Below are 25223 nucleotides of genomic sequence, written 5' to 3'. Positions count from 1 at the left end.
GGCAGAATTTCCTTTAAAGCTAACGCTAGTGTTTTCAGTGTGCATTCTGACTCAACAAAAGATGAACATTAACATAAGCTTTGGATAGTTAAGAAAGTAAGTTTAGCGGGAAAAATTATTTTATATGTTTATATATATGGGGGTCAGTGTTTGTGCTCACATGTACAGCACTGGGTGTTATACAGTTAACCAAAAATCACGTACTTATTTCCATGCTCAAAGGTCAGGTCTTCAGGAGTCCTCACTGTCTACTGGACAAACTTTGTCCAACAGCTAGATCTAGAATATGGAGTGCTTCTTAAGTTACGCACTTGAATAAGAACACCCACCTTCAAAAATCTAAATGCCTCGAAAAAGCAAGTGGTTGGTTTTATGTACATTTTTCTCGATGAGGAAAATAAGAATGACTGAAAAGCCTCATCTAATTAGTTCTATTTATCCAGAAGTCAAGCTTATGTCCTATCTATGGATACACATGTACCTTTGAGAGGCAGTGGAAAATACCAATTGTAAACATAACGAAGGAGCATCTATTCTCAATTACTTGGGCTAGTTGTTTCAAAATGCCCTGACACAGTGCCTTGAGAAGCAGTCAGTAAACCTACATAGATTAAGAAATGAGTTGTTAGTACTTTTCAAAAGAAGTGGTTGTCAGCCAAAAGGCCAAGAAAAATCCTTTATGAAATCTTCCCCACCCTACACTTTTCTGGTTTTCCCTAACTATTAAATGGCATACAGAAAATAGATGTCAGCTGCATTAATAGCCCCTCTGTATGGGAATTCAATACTGAAATACATTTTTTTAAAACAGTCAATTCTGCAGCCTGGGGCAATTTTGGAAACCTAGGCAAGGCACTTCTAAACCCTCCTCCTCCAGACTTCATGTCAATCCACAGACATCTACAAGCACAAGGAAGAGAATCCAAGTTTCTACTAGGAACCTGGGATCTCACTTATTTTCATTCCATTTAACTGCACACCCAAGTTCAAAAATTCTCCAGCTGAATAGCCACAACAGAGCAGCTATTTCCAGAGGACAGCTGCTAAAATATGTAACACACCAAAGATCAAAAATCAGCAGGCCAGCAAAGAGTGCCACACAAGCCTGGGTACCCATCAGTAGCTGGGAGGCTGGACTAAGTGCTCAGGAGACCTGGGCTCCATTCACAGCTCCAGGTATGCCAGAGACTCTCTGCTCATCTTCCATTCAGAGGGCATGGTCCCAAGGACAGGAGCTCTCTTTCCTTGTGCAGTGCCTTAATGCTGCAGGGTCTCAAATAAGCAGGAGAGCAAAAACTAATTCCCTCCTCTTCATGCCTGCAACAGGAACAGGCCGATACAAAGCTGCAAGCCATCAGTAACTGTAAATAAGAGAAAAATATATAATTGAGGCAAATTAGATTTGGAAGAAAACACTGAAGGGAAGGGAATAGAACAGCACTCTTCATCAGCCAAGACATCACTTAGTCATGATCTGGAGCATTCACACCTGCTCCGCTCTGTCACAAACTCCCACAGCTCTGAAACGCACTGCAGCAGCACCCCAACACCTCTCCTTCTGCCAAGCCTAAGCAGCGTAACAGGATCATTTTGTCATCCAAGTTCCCGTTTAGTTAATCGCTCTAACACCTTCAAATCTCTACAGTGTATTTCATGCGAACGTCTGCACAAAGTAAAGCAGCTTCATGGGTGTGCCTCCACCAGCCCAGTGCAAACTCCTGAGCTGATGAGCACACAGGCGTTCTTGCCACCAGAGAGCAGTGGGCTTGGGCTGCTAGCACAGCAGCCATCCTTATTTATCTGCATGCTTACACAGTCATGTGGGCCTACTAACAACCCTGTTCTGGTCACCATTTCCCATCATTGTTTTTTTCATCAGTTGTATCATAAAGGCCTCAGTTCAGAGAAATACTTTGACATGTGCTGCTCTGCCTTGGCTAAGCCAGACCTATGCAAGACAGGTCTCAGGGTCAAGGTATTCAAGGAAAGAGACTAGCAAGGACCTAGGAGGAAATTCTCCATGGACTCTGTAGGAACAGGGCAACTATCACACTTTTTGAAAGCCCGTTGAAGTGCCGCTCTCTGTGCCTTCATAAACTTGAAACCCTTTGGAAATACACCTCTGAATACTTAGCTGAATAGGGATTTTTCAGTACTTTGTTTAATAGGGACCCAGATTACAGGACAATAAATGATACAGGACCTTTATTTTCTGTACTTTGAAAATTCCTTCCCAGTTCCCCTTTCTTTCACCCCCTCAGCAGTGGCTACTTATCCACGTTACAACCATGCAAACCTGTTTAGTTCAGCTCCTACTCCAGTACCACAGGTTTAGCAGGTAATACAAGGAATGTTTTGTTGTTGTGATAAACATTCTTTGTCAAGATGTGATATTTTAAACTACCAAAACAAAAAGTTTGTATTGTACCTTCCAACAGTCAAATCAGGCCTTTATTTGAGACACAGTGGTGACACGAACATTCAGCAGCGTAACCCTTCCTTCCCAATTACAGCTGCAAACGTCCATGTGGGTTGGTGCCAGTAAAATGTGTGCTTCTGCCTCCACAGGATTGAAATAACTTCTACAAACTGAAAATGGAGGAGGAATAAACAGAAATCAACATCAGGTCTTGTAACTAATATTAGTGCCTGCATGTGGTTGAGTGTTGAAAGTTTCCAAGGCAAGACAAGAGGCAGATTGTTTTTTTAAAAAAAAACAACTTTTTTGAAACTGCAATACAATTGCCAGATTCATTGTTTCCAACCCTAACGGTTCCAAAAGTCCTATGTTCCCCATCTTATTTGGTCAGACATCCTCTTTGACTCTGTAGTATGGAAATGACAGCACCGTCCTAACACCCAGCTCCTGGTCTTCTGCCACAGACTGTGAACCTCTATCCTACATCTGAACGGTCTGGGCAAGCACAGAACCACCCGTCCCACATATCTAGAACTGCTGTATTTATCCAAGCCACACACTATGGCTGTCTCTACATATCAACCCATAACAGAGTTTGTAATGAACCTTTAGCAGGGCCAGTTATGAACATGACACTTGTCCATACATCACAGCTAAGTGCTTAATTTATGAACACAGCTCCAGTTTATGTTGCTGCAAGCCTAAGCCCTGTACACAAGCCACCAAGAAGCTGACCAGAACTACTTTATGTCTGTACAGCAAGACAACTTTCAGCTCCCATACAATTATAAAGCATGCTGCTCCTCACGGTATAACATGTTGTTTTTTCTACCCACTGCAGTAGTTGAGTGCTGTCATCAAACCAATTCGAAAAAAAAATTACTACTATTAGTCTTGAACACGATATACCCACTGTTGCTCCTCTTACTACAATCACTGCCTGAAATTTATAAAAACAGTTAATCATAGAATGGTTTGGGTTGGAAGGGACCTTTAAAAGTCATCTAGTCCAACCCCCCTGCAATGAACAGGGACATCTTCAACTAGATCAGGTTGCTCAGAGCCCCATCCAGCCTCACCTTGAATGTTTCCAGGGATGGGGCATCTCCCACCTCTCTGGGCAACCTGTTCCTGTGTTTCACCACCCTCACAGTAAAAAAAAAAAATCTACCCTCCTTTAGTTTAAAACCATTACCCCTCATCCTGCCACAACAGGCCTTGCTAAAGCTGTTGCCCACATCTTTCCTATAGTCCCCCTTTAAGTACTGGAAGGCCGCAATAAGGTATCCCAGGTCCAGGGCTTGTTCCACTAGACGTTCCTCAGGCAAGCACTGAGTAATATCCTCACCACCCCCAAAACTTACCAATACCACCTCAGGTAGCAACCCCAAATCCCAGCTTGACTCCAGCAAAATCCTATCTCACCATTTATGCACCGCAAAGGTACACAGGAGTTCCATTTCTCCAGACTTAAGCAAGTGACAGGACCAAACAATGTGTCCAGCTGCTGGTGAGTTTACCTATTTAACAAAACACCATTCAGCATACCAGGTATCCACTCAGAGGCAAGTCAGCAGGAAAGAGCTCCTGGTACAAGTCAGCTGTTTCATCAGCTATTGTGCTGCAAATCTTCTATCAGATAAGTTAATAACAACAAAGAAAGCTGCAACATGGATACCTTCACCTGCCAACCACTGAGATGTCAACCATTCTAAATGGGTGTAAGATGGAAAGAAGGCGAGAACCACCTTACAGCAATAGACATTCATACTGTGGTTTTTTTCTGGCCTAAATCTTTGAAGGAATTGGTTCAATTATTTTTCTATATTATTGATTAGCTACTAAAAATACTACTGATTAACCATCCAAACACAAAATGCTGGCTATTACAGCTGAGTTCTTTCCTCCTCTTTCAAAAGATATTAGCCACAGTTCAGATATTTAAGTGTATAAATTCAGCCAGGCATGTTTAATAAAAGCTTTACCTTCTATCACAGTGTTTTTAAAGTAAAGAATAGGCTGCCTTTTACCCTTCCAGCATCATAATGAAAAAGTAGCACTCTCCATGGAATTGAAGAAAATACTGTGGCTAGCAGAGCCCTGTTGAGAGACAGATTAATTATCTACTTGAGTGTGCATGCAAGAGTAAGCTTGTCACAGCCAAGGGGAGAAGAAAAAAAGCCGATCGGTTAGGGGAAGGTAGCAAAGCTGCTGTGCTAATGTTCTCTTCCCTTAGACCTTCTGCACAGCGCAGTGCAATAAGAGAGGTGTGGTATTCAAAAACAACAATAAAGCAAAATCAGGCTGGGGAATTTGCTGCCCTTTGAACAGGACAAGGCAGGTACTACTTGCAACCCATAGTGCGGCCTTACCACACAGTGCCACCCCACTCCATTTTCAAGAGTGGGGAAGCCACATTCTGACCAGTGAGCTGAGAAGTGAACACAATGCCCTTCAAAACAAGAACAAAACTGCAGCCACAAACTGCAGCATAAACCAAGCATAACCAGAGTGCCAGCTTTCTAGGCACTAAATGTTGCCTGAAGCTCCGCAGAGCCCAGAGACACCCAGTGGTTGAATAGTACATCACAAGCACGTATAATCAACAGGAAGGTTAGGGAGGCATCCTCCCAGTTCATTTATTTACTATAATCTCAGATTGCCGTGATACTTCTCTGCTCACTTCCGGCTCTTAGACTGGGGGTGGGAATTGATTGGGAGGTCTAGGAGAGACACCTGATTCTGAATGAGTGACAAATGGCACGCAAGTTCAGAGAAAAGAGGAACCTGCAAGATTTCACACCAAGCTTTATCTTGCATCTGGATGTTAACGACATCCTCTGGCCCTTCCAGTGCTCTGCCATTCCTGAGGAAGTCCCTGCAAGCAAGACTGTCTTATTTGAGGTCTCTGGCTGAGTGTGGGTAACCATTACCTGCAGTCTGAGATAGGGGCAAGTGCAGTGCCACACCAAAGGTCAAATGGCAGCTAAATGCTCCTTGTTGAGCTGCCACTGTTGCCAGCAGCAGCTACGCTTCCTGGCTTAAAGGAGACTTAATGACCCAAAACAACTAGTCAAGATACACGTGCAAAACAAAAGTGAAGCATCACCTTCCATGTTACTAGCAGCATAGGACCAAACTCAATACTAGAAAAAGAGAGAAGGAGAACAGATTCAACTTGAAACAAGCTTTTAGCAGCTCTACAAAAGTATAAGCAGAGTTTCCTTTAACCCAAGTGGCAGCAAAGCTGCAAAAGGTGGCATGAACAATGGGCTCTCCAACACTTGGCTCAACTCCATCTGACCCAGCTTTATGCACTCGTGAAATACCCAAGTTAGGTGGATCATGATAGCTTCCTCTGAGGTCACTGGAGAGAGATGGACATCTCCCACTAGGACAGAAGTCATCACCTAGACACAAGCATCTCTCTACCTCTTAATTTAGACCTGTCAGTTAAGTGGCATGAATCCAAGCCAAAGTGTATTAGAAACAGATGGTTTACACAGGGCCAACCGAACAGGATTAATATTATGCTCCCTTACTTGGCCTGCACTATTGTTAAATCTGAGTAGCAGTGCTCAATTCAGATGAAAGTAAATGACAAAAGCACAGTAATCTCCAGAGACAGAGAAATGCGTGTTTTAAGCTTCTTTGTGGCTCCTCCTGGAAAACAGCAAGGCAAATTTTGTTTACAACCCATACCACATGCAAAGACAAATGCAACCTTCAGCCAAGTTCCAGCAAAGGCAACTGTTTCTTCTAGAACTGAACTGTCATTTTTCTAAGGAAACAGTGCTTTTTGGAAATAGCAACTATATTGTAGCAAGGGACAAACATCAGGGAAATTTAATAGGTCAAGGTCATGAATGGGTGACCTTGCGGTGATCATTCTACCATAAGAGACTTAAGAATAGTTTCATTCCCTGACAGAAAGCTCAGAAATGCAGCAGCACCAGTAACCCAGAAACACTACGGTGACTCACTTGTGTTCAACCAACTGTCAACTCAGATGCTCAGGGGAAACAACAAAGGCATCAGGCAGGACACAGGCTAGCCAAGTGGACGCAATATGGCAGCACAACCTGGATTTGAGCCATAGTTCCTTTCACTGACTTGCTGGGCACCTCACTTTCTGCCTCACTTCTCACATCCCATAAAATAAGCGATCTTTTAGCAGAGGTTTGACTTACAGGTGAACATTACTGATAACCGGTAGGTGTTCTCAAAATACAAGCTGATCATGGCATACGACAAAAAACAGTATGAGATTTCCTGTTGTAACAACCCCAACCCTAATACACATACTGAATGCAGAGAGGAAGCGAGGGAAACATCCCAAGTATTGCAGGAAAACTCACAGAGCGAGCAGCTGAATAAACCTGAGAAAATAGAGAGCAGGCAAGGCTTATCACTGAGAACAGCACATGACTAGTGCGAAATCAGAGAGCACAAACAAGCTTGGCAGGCTTGAGGTCTTCTCGCAAGCAGAGGGCAGCATACGGGATCCTGCTAGCCCCCTTAAATCACACTCTATCTGCTCTTGTGCTCTGCTGTCAGAATTGGCAAAAAAATAAAATAAGAAAAGAAGAAACAGGTAGGGGACAGAGCTAGTTCAGCAGCAGCCCCCTTCTCCCAGCTGCTTAGAGCTCCAGCTTCCAGTATTTGCCTCTCTCTTTCAGCTCTGCCCATGCAAACTCCTTTCAGCTATGCCCCATATGACTCACATTTGTGACACTTGCTCCGCACCACTGTGCGTACAGAGACACTGACATTCACACCATGTTCTACTTCGTCAGTGTCACGTATAAGCAGCAAAAAATTAAGAGGGAAGGTTCCTTTTCCCTCCCTCCTCCTGCGTCATTAGAGCCTCATCTTTTGCTCTGCAAAGCTTTAAAAAAAAAAAAAAGAGAAAACAGATCTGAAATTAAATGGGAGGGTGTAAAAAGTGTCTGGAACAAAATACCATATGTGCAATGCCTTTTCTCCTGTTCTGTGAGCTGCAAAAGAAAACAGCATCTTCACTGACAGAAGCGAAAGGGCTGTCTCAAGTTATTGGGGGTGGGGAAGCAAGAAGAGAGGCAAGAAAGACACATTGTCCACAGTTCAGAGAAGAGCCACCATGAGTAAGAAAGTTGCAGAAGTGACAGCTTCACTGCCTCCCTGCCCAGCTGGCTCTCCAACCTGCCTAGAAGCAGCATCCAACACCACAGGAAGGGCTGGCTTTGTTTTCAACACTGTTGGCTGGTGGCCTTATACACAGGATTACGGAACACTGCTTTCCTCACAAGTTATGATGGGACAATTTATTTTCGTTGGCATAAGCAGAGACAGAGAGCCAGTCTGATCCACTCTGCAGTAGCAGGACACTGTGAAAGGCAATTTTACATGTGTACATTACACAGTCATAATACAGTGTGCACATTACATGCAGCCTGTCTTAGAAGAAAACCTTCAAAGAGAGGCCTTTGATTTCTGAAGATAAACTGAAACATCTACAGTCAGAATCTTCAACCTTCAGTCCCCATCATCCATGTGCACCTACAAAGCAATACCCTGTTTTGACTGCCTTCATGACTTTCAACTCCCCATTCCCTCGTATTTCCACAGAAGTCTGCCCTGTGAAGCCACAAGAGGATTTTCCCACCCTGTTGACATCATCTCCTCCTTGTTACACCCAGTCCAGCCCATGGCACTCAGCACAAACTGCAGGCTAACTGCTGGGTAAACAGTACCAGATCCATTGAACTCCAGTGATCCTTGCTGACATTAAGGCTCATAGACAGCTATTACAAATCAAGGCCAGACTAGTGAGCAGCAACTTTGTCCACCTGTAGCGATGCAAACTGCTCCACAGGAAATCTAGAAACTCCTAACAGTCACACTCTGCTCTCATCATCTGCACACACACATGCACTTACAGGTGCTAAATACCAGCCTCACTTTTTACATCCTCTGTGACTTTTTCCCTCCCCAGTCCCTCAAGTTCGTTGTGTCCACTCTGACCCTTCAGACTTAAACACTAAGGCGGCTTGGCATGTCAGATTTTAGAAAAGCTTCTTTTTCCTCAACACTTCCAGCTTTCAGTCAGTCCCACAGTTTTGGAAGAACTGGGCTGTAAGGCTCAGAAACACATTCCCCGACTTGTTTGTCAATACACATGCAGCTGACCAAGTGCTTAGCTCTACTGTAGCGCTATCATACATAAATCTTCATATACTTCAAATCAAGATGAGAAGAAAAAAACCCCACCAAACAGCAACAAAGAACCCACCAAGCACAAATAAATAACTGCTAAAATCATCAATGTATCAGCTGCAATAGCAACATTTTAGAGAGGATTTTTCTGGGGGTTTTTATTATTACTATTAGTATATCTGCAGAAGGCAAGCCAAGAAAAGAGAAATAGATCCAAGCCCTGCATCTGAGCAAGCTCTCTGGAACAAATGCAGACACGTTTCAGGGCTGGCAGATCATTGTGCTGAAATTAAGTAGTGTGGGTTGTGACAGAAACACAATTTTTGATATCTGGTATGAAATCTGTAACGCATGCCACTGAATAAAAGCTTCCACAGGCTGTACAGCAGCACCTAAATATTTGTCCTACTGCTGTTCATCCACAGCAGGCACACATTCAGAAACTGAAAGACAAAGCCAAACCAAAGTTCAGACTGACTTTTCTACCTCCAATTTGCATTGCACTTTTCCCTCCAGGGATCTCGCATGGTTTGGTTTGGATTTCATCCCAGCTTAGTCCCGAACAGAGAGATGTATCAAAAAACTTCAATGCACCAACACATTTCATTTTAAATTTAAGTATTTGAAATTACTTTGAATGCATGTTCTCGACATTTCAATACTATTCTGGATAACTTTTTAATCCACCCATTTTTTCCCTAAGTGGTTAGAGTGTAGGGCAACTGGACTAAACTAAAAACACAAGAAGATTGCACCAAGACACACATCCACAGAATGAAAGCTGTGCGGGTGGAGTACCCCTCTCCCATGGGAAACAAACTTTGGCACTAGCTACTCAAAATCCAGTTGTACCAAACACTGTCCCCCATGAAGCAGGACAAAGCCATGAGCCAACAGCAGAAAAAGGAAACTCCATGGGGCAAATAAGCTAGTTCTGACTTTCACCCCTTTCACTGCAGAGGCAGATATTGGGACAAATGCCTTGAGGATGTGGGGTGGATATGCAGGGTCAGAGCCAACTCTGCAACTCATAGAAAAGCCTGCCCAACAGAACTAGTCTCCAACAGGCAAAGGCAGGGTTAATACATACACCTCTGTGTGTGTGTGCCTGTATATAGTCATACATGCACTAAGAAAATACCACGAGGAGGGGAAAGCAGGAAAAAAAAAAGCCAGAAAACAAGGCTTATTAAACTGTAAATGCTTTGATGCAGAGAATCTTGTGTGTTCTTAAGTTGGCTGAAACAATGCCCCAGAACTGGTTCTCCTTTCATAATACAGTACAACGGAACCTGAAACCATTATTGTCTAGCAATGGCTCATCATGGGTCCCATGAATAAAGGACTTGGCAATAACCCAGCAGCCACAAGGCTTATGACAGCTTTCTCAGGAACTTATGAGAATTTGACTTCTTTCCAATAACTCCCTTAGGCTCCCAGAGGAATCCCCAAACAGTTTCTCAAGCCCTAGGAGTCAGGCCAGTTGACAGGAAAGAGGATACTCAAAAGGCACTGCAATGACAATCCTGCAGCCAAGTAGGAATACAAGCAAGCAATAAAACTGATGCTAAACAGGTCCACAATAAACTGGCCGTAACCATAATTTAAACAGTAGGGCACTGCCAAAATGAAATGGTCATTTACTGACAGAGAGAGTAAAGAAGAAAAAAACCCCAACAGAACAGTAAGAGATCACAGACAACTTCCAGAAAACAAATGCTTCTCAAGCCTACCACTGCATCTAGATGAAGAAATCTCCTCCTCTACTTCTAAGCATAGCTTTCTGTGTCCTCACCTCCAGCAGGGGAGAAGGATCTTCTGGGCAGTTCTTGCTTTCTGGAATAAAGGCATTCTATTACCCATTCTCCAAGTAAGATTTTCTTGCATGTGTGGCAGAAAACTCCTAGTCATCCCATGGTCCCTTTCCTCCAGATGTCCTGATTCACCCTGACAAAGGCAGAATGCCCAAGTAGCAGTGCAGGCAGAGCCACTGCAGCACAGCCCTAGCCCACTACTGCTGTGGCTGAAGCTAGGAATGCTTGAAAGAGGGCGTTCAGCTGGCTCTTCTCTACAGTAGCAATAGCTCTTCTGTACTCCACGAACCCTTCCTCGATCCATAAAGTGGCTGCACATGTGCTGGGGGGAAAGCCATTTTCACCCACATACCTTTTTGCCCTGCGGGATAGAAGCGAAAGTGTATTCGTTCAGCATGCATTCTGAGAAGGTAAAGCATCTGTGCTTTAAACTGACCCCACACACCAGGGCTGTAGCTCAATAGAGAAGCAGAAAAATGTGTCTCCTTTGCAAAAATGCAAATACATCCAAACATACCTCTGGCCCAGATGCAGACAGGTGGCATCCTTCATGTAACACTGTACATGGCTAACATTAACCCACATTCCAGATAAACCACTGCGCAATTCAGTTATTACAGAGCTAAGCAGAATCAACACACATTCATCTTCAGAGGTTTCTCAATACAAACAGAAAAGCTATCTTTCACAGGATACAAGCACTTTCTTAATATTAAGCTTTTTAGCTTCTCTATGGAGAATGGCAAATATTATAAATCAAGACAAGAAGTGAAGCAGCCTGACAAGGTCATACAAGAGGCCTGCAGGGAAAAGGCCATGGCTATGGGGATGTGCCAGGGAAGAGAACCCACGTCCATTCGCTCAGCATGCCGCTCATCAGACCAGGGGGTGCAAGGGAAAAAGGTGGAAAGATGTCTTTGTTCTATGCATACCTGGGAGAGAGCCAATTTAAGGAATCAAAATAATTTGGGGGTCCTCAAAATACTCAAGCATATCCTAAACAAGATGGGAAAAGTGTTCTCCAAATAGCTTTGGGGAGAACAGAGGTATATACAGTTAAGTACCATTTTAGATCAAGCAGGGATTTGAAGGCAAGCTGCAAACAAAACCGTAACCTTGATCTTGCTGTTCTTTTTACTTAGGCCAAAAATGAATGCAAAGCCCCAACCAAACCCATCGGTCCCTGGGCACAGCTCAAGCAGCCTATTGTTCCAAGAGGACTTATCAATCACTACAGACAACCCTCCCTGATCAGGTCATATGATTGAAGGCTTTACTTTATTATTCCCTCACACCACCACCAAGCAAAGCAGCAGCAGCAGATCAAAGGAACTGATGCCCTTCAGAACAGATTCCTGAATGACTGCTCCCTGATGTGCACGTGACTGTGATTTAGCTGTGCACACTGGGAATGCAGGAGTAACAACGCCACGTATGCCGTTACTTACCGAGTTTAAAGAGGCAACAGAACTGAAAACAACCTGGACACTCAGAAGTCAAGTTGGTCTTGAATCTCAAGTTTATTAAAACTTCACAACTATTTAACCCTGTAAGTTGCAGCATTCCCAAGTACTATACACATGCTGAAGAGTGCTAGAACTGCTGGGTAGAGCCAAGAGATGATGGAAAACTCATTGCAAGCTACCTCCCCACAGCTCAGTTCCAGCTCCAACATACTGTGTTTTACCAGCGTGCAGGCCTCAGGGCTTCTCCGCAGCAAGATGGAGACCCTCCCTCAGCTTTCTAGTCCTGAGGCTACTATACCCCACAGTTTCCCAACCCTCTGCTACTCCAGTGCTACTGCGTTTTGATTAAAATGCTGGAACTGGCTCTTGAATAATAAAAAAATTCACCTGCAAGCAAAACAGCTGCGAAATCCATATTCATAAAGAATTTGAGGAATGTAGAGGCTTCTCCCCCTTCACCCACTGAAACATAATTGTTCCTGGTCTTTCATACAAAACATGCCATAATTTCTTTCTTTCCTGCAGAGAAGTCACTGTGCATATGTCTACCACTGTATTGCCTCAATATTTTTTTCAGGAAGCACTTCTCTAACAAAAAGGTTTTCACTTGTACAAAGTAAACTGTATTGTTTCTGCAAAATTTCATTTGAGAATCCACAGTTAAAGTGCAGGACCCCTACGGTTACCATTTCTGCAGTGTGATAGCTTCAGCATCCCTTGCGAGATGAAGTATGTCACCTTAATGCATCCTTAAGGTGAGAGAACGACCAAGCTGATTGGCTTCATCACCCTAAGGACACACAAAGTGACATACTTAATCTGATGAGAGACGCTAAAGCAGTGCCTCTTAATAATTTATGAAACATTTGGCTGTTTTTAATTTTAAAAACAGCAGCTCAATAAACAAAAGCAATGGAACATTCCCTGTGGATGGCACAATGATCTGTGCACAGCAGCCCACTCATCTGAGTGGTAACACGATATCCTACACATCAACTCTGTCCCCCTTGCCATGCCAACACTGAAAGCCCCATACACTGGGAGGTCTCAGGCTCTGCGCACCAACAGGGACTTTTCCAGAAATAGCTGTCTTTCACCAGGATGCAGCACATCGCAGGGGCAGCTTTGGAGCTGGTTTAGGACATGCAGCTTCCATACACAGCACCTAAATCTGGACACAACAAGCTGACACGCCCAAGCTGAGGAAGTGGTTTTAATCAGAAAAACTGCATTTTCTTCCCTACCTAGTCAGTTCCAGAACAAGGCTACAGTTACAGGTTTTCAAGAAACAAATTGCAAGCATCCCACTGTACTACAACTGCATGTTTGCTTTAAGCTTACCTTCTTTAAGTAGCCACTGCTGGCCACTGTCAGAGACAATGTACTCAGCAAGATGGATCTTTGCTGCTACTTAGAACAACCATCTTTTATTCCCACTCCCATGAAGGCCTGCAAGACACAAGACCAGCCAGAAGACAGATGGAAGGAAAAGTCCAAGCATTAAGTTTAAATCCAGACATAAGCATCCCCAGAAGGCACAACGGACAGCCTTTCAGCAGAACCTGCTCCTTAATTCTTGGTTCCAAATACATCCATCAACACTTACAAGAGCCTCAGAGATAAGACTTATATTTAAGTTAGAAAATCCCCCCCATTCCTTTTCATTGGAGTTCAGAGACTCAAAGATGCCAGGGCAAACTATGACAAGAGGACTGGCATGCTGCAGTCTCTTTAAAGAGAGATAAGTCTTGATGGAAGAGGACCTGCTTATACACCCGGAGAAAAAAAGTTCCCAGCAAAAGACAGGAAGTACATCAGAGACAAAAGCTCATCTATGAGCAAAATGGGAATGCACAATTTGCTTTCACCATGGAAGAGTAACACCTTGGGGCTCCTCCCTTCAAGCATTAATAAATGACAAGTCCTGGCCTCACCTCAATTTCACAGTCCATCCTTTACTCCAGAAGTAAAGATTCTGCAGAAATTAAAAGCATTATCCCAAGAAAGGGGATTATTTTGTCATCTGAGGACACTTGCATGGAAGAGCAGAGCTGATGGGCAGCTCCTGTGTTCCGATTAAAATACTGCCTCACGATATTACTTCCCCTCCACCCCCCATCATGAAACAGTCAATTAGGCTGTGATAGATTCATGTAATAAAGGCTTTTTCCTTATAAAATATGTCAATCCAAGTCTGGCAAATATTATACTTTTGCCTCAAAGTGACCTTACTGAGAACAAACATGACAGATAAAACCAGTCCTAAACTAGTTAAATACTGACATCTGAGGAAGCAGAGAAGTGAAGGAGTAGACAAGTGTATTTTCCAATCCCATCTCAGTGCTTTAAAAAAAAAAAAAGGGGGGGGAGCGGGGCAGGTAGAGGGAGTTAAGGATGATAAGCTATTTCCATGAAGCACTGTCTTACCTTTTCTTTATTAATTTTATACATGTACATACACACACACAAAACTACACTCACCTGCCACCTACAACAACCTCTACAGGTACAATAGCAGGTTAAACTGAAGAGCTTAAAATTCTGTTCATGGCATCACACACAATGGTGTCTGATGATCATCATGATGACCATCCATGGACAATTCTTAGACCAGTCTCCTACATTAAGGGACCTTACACTACATAAAAAAAAGTCATTATTAAAACAAGAACTACCTTTGTGGAGCACCCACCCCTAGCCAGAGCAACACCTCAGCTCACTTCTAAACATAACTAGGAATACCCTGAAAACGTGGAAAGTCCAGTTATGCTTCTCCATAGCAATGCCCTGTCCCCAGGGGCCCAGTGCAAATGGGAGGACCCCTGAAAAAGCACTAACACACACAAGCAGCAGGGGAGAATTCACAAATCTTGGAAAGCTACTAAACACCATCACTGCTCACCATCTCCTCCCAGTTCGTTAGCAGGAGCAATCACTAGGGACACCACAGGATCATTAAAGATATCTTTAATGATCTACGTACAGTGTCAGAGTACCAAGTACAGAGCACCATCCCAGCACCCTAACTCCTGCCCAGTGAAGCAGAACAAAGCCTCTGTCCCACAAAAACAACAGCAAGATAAAATCTCTGCCCCCTTCTCAAGTAATAGGCAGTGATCTTTACATCTAACACAAGGACACCTTAAATCGTTTTACAGAAAAACTTTGCATTTTTGGACACATCTACAGGACTTCCTCATATACTCTCTTTAGCAGAGACATCTGCTACTCAATATATATTTCATATAAATCCCACCCTCTGAATCCTTTCCATCGGTTGTCACTAATGAAGCTTTGTGTGCAAAACCAAGTGCATTCTGCCCCCATTAGGAAGCCAATTACAGCAGGAAAAACAAGCAATTAACAAGGTGTAAAATAAACATCCTGCCACCTGTCTTTTAATAGCAACCCCACTTCAAACAAGCCACAGTCTCAGCACAGCTTTCAGAATTGGCAACTGATATTATATATGTATTTATGCAGCAGCTGCTCTTCATTGCAACAAATATTACAGGCTTACCAGATAAGGTCAGCATATTTTTAAAAAAATATATCGCAAGTATTAAACCCTGCTTTGAGGCCCTGAATGTTGCTTTTAATGAAATCAGCAGCATCAGGCTTGTCTGGTATTAGAGTGGAGCTGCAGTCACATCCCCAGCTTAGCAAGGTTTCTCTTCATTTCTACTTGCTTAGCAGCTTCTGTATTTGTTTCACTAAATCCAGGGGCCTGAGCAACTATTAAACAACATGCAGGGCAACTAAACAATGCAAAGCTCTACAGAGTAGACAAGCCTTTCCTCCTTCCATCATCCCTGCCTCTCCTTCTTGGCTTTCTCCACCTCCCTACCATTACATATAAAGCTATATCCAATTGTGATGGAGGAGGGCATATAATCAGGCAGAAAGCCACCCACTCAAAAAATCAAGGCGAAAACAAATCAAGACTCCAGCTTAGTCTTTGCTTCTTGAGCCTGCAAGCTTTAGAAGGAAAGGAGGGAAGTCCTTCCAGAGTCACACTAGCTAGCTCCCAAGGGAGCCACTTTTCCTTTTGTGAAACAGGATGAATTACACACTTCTGAGTAGTTAACCAGGACTAGAGAAAGCCCAACAGTAAACCTGCAGGATTTAATAGACTTGGAGTGGAGAATGTGCCTGAGAAAACAGCAGCCAAGCTTCATCATGGATGTTTGGGGTTGGGGTTTTTTTTGTTTGTTTGTTTTGGTTTAGGTTTTTTTATCTGCCCCTCTCTCTCTCTCCTGCTACATACTTATTAGTTATGTTTTCCATGTCACATTTCTGTTCCTAACATCTTATTTAATCATTCATTTCAAGATTCATGCAAGTCTTTTTCTCTTAGGGTTCTTCTCTAGCTTTGTCAATATCCAAGGAGTACAACACTGAATAGGGCACCACAAACTTTTGCAATCACATACACAATTCTGAGGTGTTAGTTAGGGAAGGAGCAAAAACTGGTAACATTCTTTCTCTAAATGACCACAGGAAGCAAGAGGAAACAGAGCTTTTAACTCGAGAGTCAACAGGGCTAGTCACAGGTTTATAGAAGGTTGCAAGTCGTGATCAATAGTACCAGAACAATCACTCACTGAAAAGTTCTTCTAAAAAGTCCTGAGTTTAAATACCTTTGAGTACAACTGCTACCTAACGGGCAATTCAGATCTTAAAAGACCCAAGTCTTCAGTTCTGGTGATTATCTACATGTATGCAGGAACAAGCAAAGTTAGAAGAGGAACAACAGTGAAAGGTGAAAAGTCTCCAGACTCATGAGGGTGCAACACCTAAACCTGACCCACTGCAACCCACAGAGCTAAAAAAAAAATTCTCAGCCACTGGTTCCTCATGCTACCAGTACAAGTGCAGAGATCCCACAACTCCTTCATACAGCCCTAATTACAGAGACAGGTCACAACAGACACAATCTGCCAACATGAGCTGCAGGAGGTCAGATGGCCACTCAAGCTATGAAAGTATTTTAAGAGTAGTTCAGTCACGCAGCTCACTTAACTGACTTTTTTCTGGGTTGTTTTTTAAACAAGCAGCAATATTTTCCCTTACATTTTGTGGATGGGAGAATAGGAAGCAGGATCTACTCAGTCACCAGTCCAGGGTTTCAGTACTCATCACTAACAATGTCATGGAGCAGTCATTGTCTAGCAGCATTTTTTAAGTCTAAAAAAAAAAGAAGCCAAAAACGAGCCTCACCCAACAGTGATGGTGGGACAGAACACTGTCAGCTTTCAAAAGTTGTTCAGATCACAGGAAGAAGTCCTATACTGTGGGATACATTATCTGCAATGCCTCATATGACAGAAGCTGCTCCAGAAGCACATCAGAAAAGCACTCCGCAGTTCTCAAACTTGCTTCAACTCAGTTACTTCTAGGGAAGTCTCTTCTGGTCAATGCTGAGGAGTGCTCTGATGGGTTTCCTGACCACCAGGCTGTCTGAAGGTCCAAAGAATCAGCAGTTTGGGGACCACTGCTTGTTGAAGATGGCAAGAGACCAGAAATGGGATGAGAACTTACTGTGAGAAAGACCCATGCAGCTCTAGGATTAGTTCTAGGAGATAGGACTCCAATTCTTGCCGTTCTTCTTCAAGGGTGCTTAAAGAGACCTAATTTGCCAATTCTTCCCATCCTCATCCCTCTTCAGGAGGATGGTTGAAGAGACCAAGTTTGACTAAATACTAAACTGCAACAGCTGAGTGTCTGCAGCACCCAGCTCACCTGAAAAAGCTGAAAGGTGGCATGCAACAAACAGCTCACTCTGCAGAGTCACCCTAGTCAGCATGAACTACAGCCCATAAAACACTGACTCCGATTCCTAATAGTCACATGTGCACACATCCCCTCAACTCTTTTAAACAGACTTCTGTGGTTTGGCAAACAGTCAGATTAAGCAGAGGATGCACGAAGCTGAGTAGACAATGTTCTCAGTATGTAGCAGTCTCTCCAGGTCATAGATCATAAAAATCCTTACATTTTCTAGGATCAAAGAAGCTACAGTCATAAAAGACCTATTAGTTCATTAAGCTCATCACCCAGCCGAAGTGGGTTATCCAGAAAAGACGTAACAAAGTTAAAGTAACACTGTGAGGAAAAGCCAAGTAAATTTTTCTTTGAAAAAAAGATGCTAAGCAAAGTCAGATATGAGAACTAGATCTGAAAGTTAAAATTCAGTTTTGCTTTCAAGAAATAAGCAAGCATATTTCTACAAGGCAGCCGTAAGATGCTAACCTACATCTCATGATGTGGCTCTGCCATGAAGCCCCTGTGACAGCCCCTCTTTCTCACTCCAATTGCAAATTTCCATCTCCAAACACAACTGCCTTTCACTGCACAGTTCAGTAAGAAAATTACTTTGGAGCCCTGGTGCTGAAAATGCATCAAAGCACAATCTCCAAATTCTCAACCCACCAAAAAAAAAAATCAAAGGAGAAAAAGAAAAGACACAGTTTGGCTCCCGCTGGCCTACAATAACAATAATGATAATAATCTAGAGATCGCAGGAGGTTCATCTACCCTCCATGCCAAGTCAATTCACTCCATTCACGACTGCGTATAATTGTTCATGGGACTGCAAAAATTACTGTCTTTTCGCTAGCAATCAGAATTGTAAAAATGCTTTCAAACAGCCTCAAACCCTTATTTGTTAAAACAAAACTATTTGCTCTTTTACAGTTCAAGTTAGGTCTGGCATTTCTGTGCAGAGGGTCAATAATCCAGTCGTTCAAAAAATAGTCACGAAAGACGTATTAACGTAAGCTGTGCATTAAGGCACAATTATTTATATGCCTGACAGTAATGGCTCTGTGCTGTGCACTGTATCAACTCACAGATACTTTAGCAGGAAAATAAAACACTTTTGGAGAATTTCTGTTCTGCTCAAGGACAATTAGTGTAATGCTGACACTGTAAGAAGAGAAAAATAAGGACTGACAGTGCTCAGACTAATGCTTCGTCCCAGAGTCTCTAGAACAGCAGTGTCTGTCCCTAAAGTTTGTAGCCATCACAGCATGCTTGCCTTTGCTAAGCACACCTAGTCTGTGCCTAATGCTTCCCCAATCCTGAGATTAACGAAATACAAGTAAACAGTTTCAAGATACATTATCCTCTGCAACCAAACCTCCCCCGGCCTGGGGTGCCCAATGAAATCGGCTGCTTTGCCTGCAACCAAGCATTGCCTCCCAAGCAAGGGGAGCTTCCCTTGTCCCCCTGACGCCGGGAGAAACGCTCGTGTTCCTGCAGGCTGCGCCTACGGCACTGCCCCTGGGCAGCAGAGGCGATACCTCAAGGGCAGCGTGTGCCTCTGTCGAGCCGCTTCGCTCTTACGTTGGCTACGCACAGCTCCCAGAGAGATTAAAAGTTAAACGGGACAGCGTCAAGTCCGGTCTGACCCCGGAGTTTAAAAACTCTCGACAAACCCGCAGCCACGATCGCCCCCACACTTGACGGACTCCAGGGCGGGTTTGCCTCCAAAGAAATAAACGCTGTCTGGGCTCTGCAGAACAGCGGGAGGGAAAAAACCAAGGACCCTTTGGGACGGGCGGCGGGCGAGGGGAGCGGGTTATGCACCCGGGCGGCAGCCGCTCCCGCCTAAGGGAGACCAACGAAAAGCGGATGAACAGCCCCAAAACGAGCCGCAACGACGCGTTTCTACAGGCGCGAGGCGGCAGCGAGCGACGCCGCACGCCGACCGTTGGGGCGGGGGTCCCAAGCGCCGCGCGCCGACCGCGGGGGGCGGGAAGGCGTCCCGTCCCCCCCATCCCCTCACGCCCTCCCACAGGCAGCCGCTCACCAGCCGCCGCGGCGGGAGGGGGCTCTGCTTGCTGCCGGGACGGGCTCTCCAGCCGCGGCGGCAGAGGCGCCGAAGGACACCGGCGACCCTGCCCGTGAGGGAGCGGGCCGGCTGCCGCGGGGTACCAGTACCCCGACCCTACCCCACAGCCCTGCCCGCCGGGGTCCCCATCACGCCCCCGCCCTGACAGGGCTGGCGGCTACTGCGCTGCAGCCACCAGTTGCGCTTCCCGCCCCGGACGGCTCTGGTACCTCAGCCAGGATGGGATGAGAAGTCTGGTCGCTGTAAAAGCCCTCCCGCAATGCAACAAGTGCCCACCCACCTGGGAACGAGGAGAAGGAGGAGGAGTAGGGGCGGGCGCCGCGCTCAGTTATTCGCACCGCCGGTGCCGCCGCTCCGCGCTCCCGCCGCGCCACACGCGAAACGCGAAAGCAAGCCCGCCCCCCCTCCTCCACGCTCTTTTGAGCCGCCCGGGACGCCGTAGGCTCGGACGCTACCATCCCGCCTCCCCGCGCGGAAGAAGGGGTGCGCCGATCGCCCTCCTGCCCGCCGGCCGGTCCCGGCGGCGGTGCGGATATCCCCGCCGCAGTGGTAGCGCCCCGGCCGCCGCCGCCGCCGCCCCGGGCGTGAGGAGGAGGCGTAGCGGTAGGAGCCGCCGATGGGGCCGTGGCCCCCTGAGCGCCGCGGTGGGGCCTGGGGCTCCCTCGCCGCCTCCGGGCGGGGTGCGCGGGCGAACTGGCACCGGTCTCCTCCGGGGAGGCCCGCCCCAGGGAGCCAGGCCGCAGCCTGCGGCTCCCCCGGCCGCCCCCAGGCGTGCGCCTCCGGCCCCTGGGCCTCCCAGCCGGCGGGTGTGGGGCCGAGCCGCCGGCAGAGCGCCGCCGCCCCGCGGGGAGCCCCGGGTCGCGGTGCGGCGGACAGGGTCGTGCCTGCCCCTCGGCCCTGGGAGAGGCGCGGCCCGAGCCGCCGTGCGCCGCTCTAATCCCGCGCGTCCGTAGGAGGCCTCTGTCTCGCCTAACCGTCACGCAGCCTGCTGAGCTGCCTTTGGAGACATGTGCAACTTCTGAATTGCCTTTCCTGTATTCGAATCGGGTATTTAAGCATTTTGCAGAGACGTGATACTCTTTTTTTTTTTTTTTTTTTTTAATGTTCCAGCTACAGTGCAAAAATGATCATCCCGGTCAGATGTTTCACATGCGGCAAAATAGTTGGAAACAAGTGGGAAGCCTATCTTGGCCTTCTGCAAGCAGAATACACGGAAGGGTGGGTACCATTTCCCTACGTCCTTTGACTCGGATTTTAGTTGAGATTGCATAGTGCATAAGATACATAAGTGTAGGATCGTGACATCACAAAGTACCTGTAAAGAGGCTAAAAGCTACAGATACCTTCTGATGCTAACTATAGAGGCTAGAAATTATAGTAGGTAAGAAAGTACACATTTCCCGACTGAATCTTTCTGGGTAGTAGTATGGAAGTTGTGAAATCATAACCTTTATACCCAAAACAGTCTCAAATCTTTAACTCGCTATGGAATGGGAAGGAGAGGAACAAGCAGTACAGTCAACTTTGGCACATATGTGTTCTTCTTTTTAAAGGTGACAGAAAGAAGTAGTTACAAGTGTAAGAAGCAACTAACATTGTTAACAATGTATATGCCTTTTAGGTTTTCTTAAAAGTGTTTCATATTTGCTACCCAGAAATGCTAACCTTATTTGAAAGCACTGGTGTGCAGGAGGGAAGGGGACGTTTTAACTGCTCTAGGTACCTGACTGATAGTCCTAACAAATCTATTTTAAGAAGTCTGTGCATGCTTTGCATAGCCAGGATTACCTTTTAATAGTTCAAGGAGGGTCTAGCTGTGGTGGGACTACTTCAGAAGGGTTTGAGAAGGTAACTCTTGAGAAATGTTTACATTGTCATGAAGTTTATGTATGAAGAAGAAAAAAACATGGATGTTTACAATTCGGGGTGGGGGTGAGGGGGCTAGAAGTTTGATAGACTTCCCCAAGTGATCTTGAAACTGTGAAGTAGAATGAAAAGAGTATTTGCTTTGCATTCAAATTGTTAGGGTTACTAATAGGTTTTTTTTAATGGACTTATGTCTGTGAACAATCAGAAGAATGTATATTAACATTACAGATTTCACTGCCGTTTCTCTAAAGTAAATCTGAAAACATTTTTATAGTTTAGAATAGGATTTTGTCAAATGTTAAACCCTGGAGCATGGAACAAACAGGGAAATAAAGCTTTGGGTTTTGAGCCTTATCTAAACTGTGGAAGTTGTGATTATTCTTTGTGCTTTTCACTGCTTGATGTTGAGTTTGCAGAGGAAAGATGTCCTGTCCCCCCACCATTTATCAGTTTCATTAAAAACCAACCAGTGAAAACAATTCAATATTATTTCTAAGTCTCATTACTTCTGTGAGTGGTCTTTTTAGAGCACATTTACATCCCAGAACCTGTCAAGCATAGCTGGGTGGACTATTGCAGCTGCTAAAGTAAAGGTATTTGGAAAGTTCCTACCAAAAAAAAATATTTTTTTTTCTTTCATTTATGGTGTATTAAAATAGTATGGGTTGTTAATCAAATCTCACTAATACTGAAATTTATCAGACCTATTCCGGTAGCACTTCTGACATATTTTCCAAGCATTACATTTTCATATTTTTCCTGTCTTCATTATTCCTCTGCTTTTGTGTGGGACAGGAAGATGTGCATTGTTATTGATAAATGCTCGCTTGAAAACAATTAGTACGGTCACTTCACCAGTGTGATTCTGGGATGCCTGTTCAAACTAATACAGTTATGGTATTGTAAGAGCAGAAGCAGAGTTTACAGATATCAAACAGTTAAAATCTTACAGTGCGGTGTCAGGATCACTGTTAATGGTGGCTTAAGGAATGGCTGGACAAAATAGAAGAAATAAACTTGTCTAAACAATTTGTGGTTAAACCACCCACACTTTTCTGTTTGTCCCTTAAAATTGCTCTTTTTCCACAAGTTCTTGGAAGCTAGAGGAAAAGGGAAGTACAGCTGAAGTTGTTTTAGCTGAAATGCATAGTATGGCTTCTGAAGTTGTGAGGAATGTTAGCGTTTTGCATCCCTGATTAACAGGTATCAACAGACATCAGATGCTTTAGTTCAAGTGTTTTGGAAAGTTTAAATATCATGTGATAGTATTTATAAACACTCTTTTTTAAAAAAATACACTGTTCATATACTTCTCTTAAATAACTTTTGCAAGTGCTAGTCCTAAAATGAATAGCCTTGCTATTTAAGCTCTTGAAGAACTGTTGATTGGTACAAGGACTAATTGATGTCATCAGAGAAGCTGCTGGAGTTTGACTCCATGCAGTTGGACTGTACTGCTTGAAGCCAAACACCCTTTTATCATTGTCCAGCTTATGCAGAGGCTTCCTTTCGGTCATTTGTACCTTAGAAAAGTATCTTATCAGCTTCTTCCTACAGGAGAATTACAGGTTTTGGGAAACTGTATTTGTTTTAAGCAAAAGCTGGCCTGTTGCACTGAGTCATACAGATCTAAAGACCTGAGATCAGTCATTTCATGAATATCAAATTCTGAAGGAGTATCAGACTGGCTTTATGGTTAATAGGTCGGAGCTGAAGAGCTTGGATAGCGTCACTTATCTTTAATATGTCTGAGAGCAATAGCCATTGAGAGGACAGGCAGTGGTTTAGGCTAGGATGACTCATACATTCTCTACCCAACTGTAAGAATCTCAAGCAATCACTCGGAAGGAATTAAGTCGAAAGACTGTAAAACACAAGTTTCTTGCTGAGCAGTCTGCACATCCTTATTTGTGTATTTGTGGGGAACAGGTTTTATAACTGAATGCCGCCTTACATGGGAACTGGAAAGGGTTCTAGCCTTTCTCAGAATTAGCATCCCATCCGTATGTGGGGTAGTTTGTATCTTGAGTTATTTTAGTTTCTGTATATCTCCCACCCTTTTAACATGGCTTAGATCACAAATTTATCTTGTGAAGTAGGCAAGTATCATCCTCAGTTTACAGAAACGATGTGTTGTGACAGTGCTTAGAGATGCTAACAATAGCGTGGACAACAACGCTCAGAGATGCTGTTTCTTATTCGTGTGTCAGGAGACTGTCTAGTGCCTTCGTGCTACCATCTACCATACCACTAGCTGGAGCTGTAGCTGGCACAGGTAATTGTGGACTGTCCAGGATTTTAAGAGGAGTGGAAATGACTTCCCATGTTTCAGAACTGTGTTCCTGTTACTATGTTCACACCTCTTGATGGATCAGATTTTTAACCAGATCAGCTCCTCTCTTTTCTAGAGACTGGTGTTTGTAAAAGGAAGACTGAGTTACTGTAACTATATAATTGAGGTTAGAAGTGCACCATATTTCAAGTCTCTTTCCAGCTGTGAAGACTAAAATTTTATTTCCAAAACCAAAATACTTGCATCTCACTTAACCTTTCTGTTTCATGACCAGATATGCCCTCACGAATGTGGTTGTTCAGAAGAGGAAATTCCAAAGAGTTATTTAGTCTGTTATGGTTCTGTTCCTAGGGGAGTTCTGCAGGCTTACCTCTGAAGGTTCAGTAGTTCTGTCAGCTAGGTGCCACCTTCAACAGAAGATCACATGCTCTTGCAGGCCAGAGAAAGGCAAACACCCTGTCAAGAGCAGTAAATAGAAAAGAACATTAACACCACATGTAAATTTCTATTTCTTTCTTTGAACTGCACACAAGTTTTCCTCTATGACTAAGCTCAAAGTAATCAGTGTGTTGCTTAGGAACGTTTACAAGTGGTTCTGACTCACTTCATCCATTTTTTTGTTGTTGTTGTTCTTGTTCATTAATAGAGATGCCCTGGATGCCCTTGGCTTGAAGAGATACTGCTGCCGCAGAATGCTCCTAGCCCACGTGGATCTGATTGAGAAGCTTTTGAATTATGCACCCCTGGAGAAATGAAATGGAAAAAGTACCCTGCTGCAAGCCATGTGGAACATATCTCTAATTCTTAACTTGAAACTGGACTTGAGGCAGTAAAGGATGAAAGCCGCATGTAGTGCAGCCATTGAGAGATGTTTACCTTCTGCAGAAAATACCACCCCGAACCACTAACCTCTTTCAAGGAAACAAAGGAAAGATGAAGTCCCCGTAACCAATATTTGGAGATGAAATTAAAAGTTTGGATGCCTCTTTTTAAATCTGTGTGTGGAGTTATTTTCTGAACTTTTTAGATGCTTCTGCCAGCAAAAATAAATGTTCGTATAGAAAAATTATTACATTTCATAAAAATATTGAAATAAAGGTAGTCTTCCTACAGTTTCTGGATAGAGTTATGTGTGTGCTTGGATCCAGCCATTTGCTTGCACTGGTTACTTTGAGGTCAGGAGTACTATGAAGCCATCAGTTCAGTGTTTTGTGCTAGGCACACAAGGCGGTTAGAAACACGGGCTGAAGCTCAGGGTTCCAGTGACAGGGAAGGGAGTAAGTTCGGGAAGAACGAGGCATTACTCCTGAAT

The 25223-nt window shown here is 44.3% G+C and overlaps 2 protein-coding genes across 11 annotated transcripts in view; one reads left to right on the top strand and one right to left on the bottom strand.

Annotated features, from left to right (window-relative positions):
- Positions 1–20132, bottom strand: part of TSPAN4 (tetraspanin 4) — a 464080-nt gene extending 443948 nt beyond the window's left edge. For 2 of the 9 annotated variants that reach the window (XM_075094496.1, XM_075094500.1), the window contains exons 1-2: positions 20030–20132; positions 2429–2589 (exon numbers count right to left, since the gene is read on the bottom strand). The gene's annotated coding sequence lies outside the window, so the exon portion shown is untranslated. Of the gene's footprint in view, positions 1–2428; positions 2590–19958 lie in introns of all 9 variants that reach the window. The other 7 variants (XM_075094501.1, XM_075094498.1, XM_075094493.1 and 4 more) reach the window with 5 other exon arrangements.
- Positions 20133–20213: 81 nt separating this feature from the next.
- POLR2L (RNA polymerase II, I and III subunit L) lies at positions 20214–25023 on the top strand. 2 transcript variants are annotated; one of them, XM_075094502.1, is made up of 3 exons: positions 20214–20352; positions 20860–20967; positions 24558–25023. In XM_075094502.1, the coding sequence occupies exons 2-3, from the start codon at positions 20873–20875 to the stop codon at positions 24664–24666; spliced, it is 204 nt and encodes a 67-aa protein (XP_074950603.1). In that variant the 5' UTR covers positions 20214–20352; positions 20860–20872; the 3' UTR covers positions 24667–25023. The 2 variants fall into 2 exon arrangements, with proteins under 2 accessions (XP_074950603.1, XP_074950604.1); XM_075094503.1 differs by lacking the exon at positions 20214–20352 and adding an exon at positions 20630–20758.
- The last annotated feature ends 200 nt before the right edge of the window (positions 25024–25223 follow it).

The sequence above is a fragment of the Phalacrocorax aristotelis genome, chromosome 5 (genome assembly GCF_949628215.1).
Source record: "Phalacrocorax aristotelis chromosome 5, bGulAri2.1, whole genome shotgun sequence".
Taxonomy (NCBI): domain Eukaryota; kingdom Metazoa; phylum Chordata; class Aves; order Suliformes; family Phalacrocoracidae; genus Phalacrocorax; species Phalacrocorax aristotelis.
Note: the sequence above shows the minus strand (reverse complement) of the source record. Positions and strands in the feature narration are given on the sequence as shown.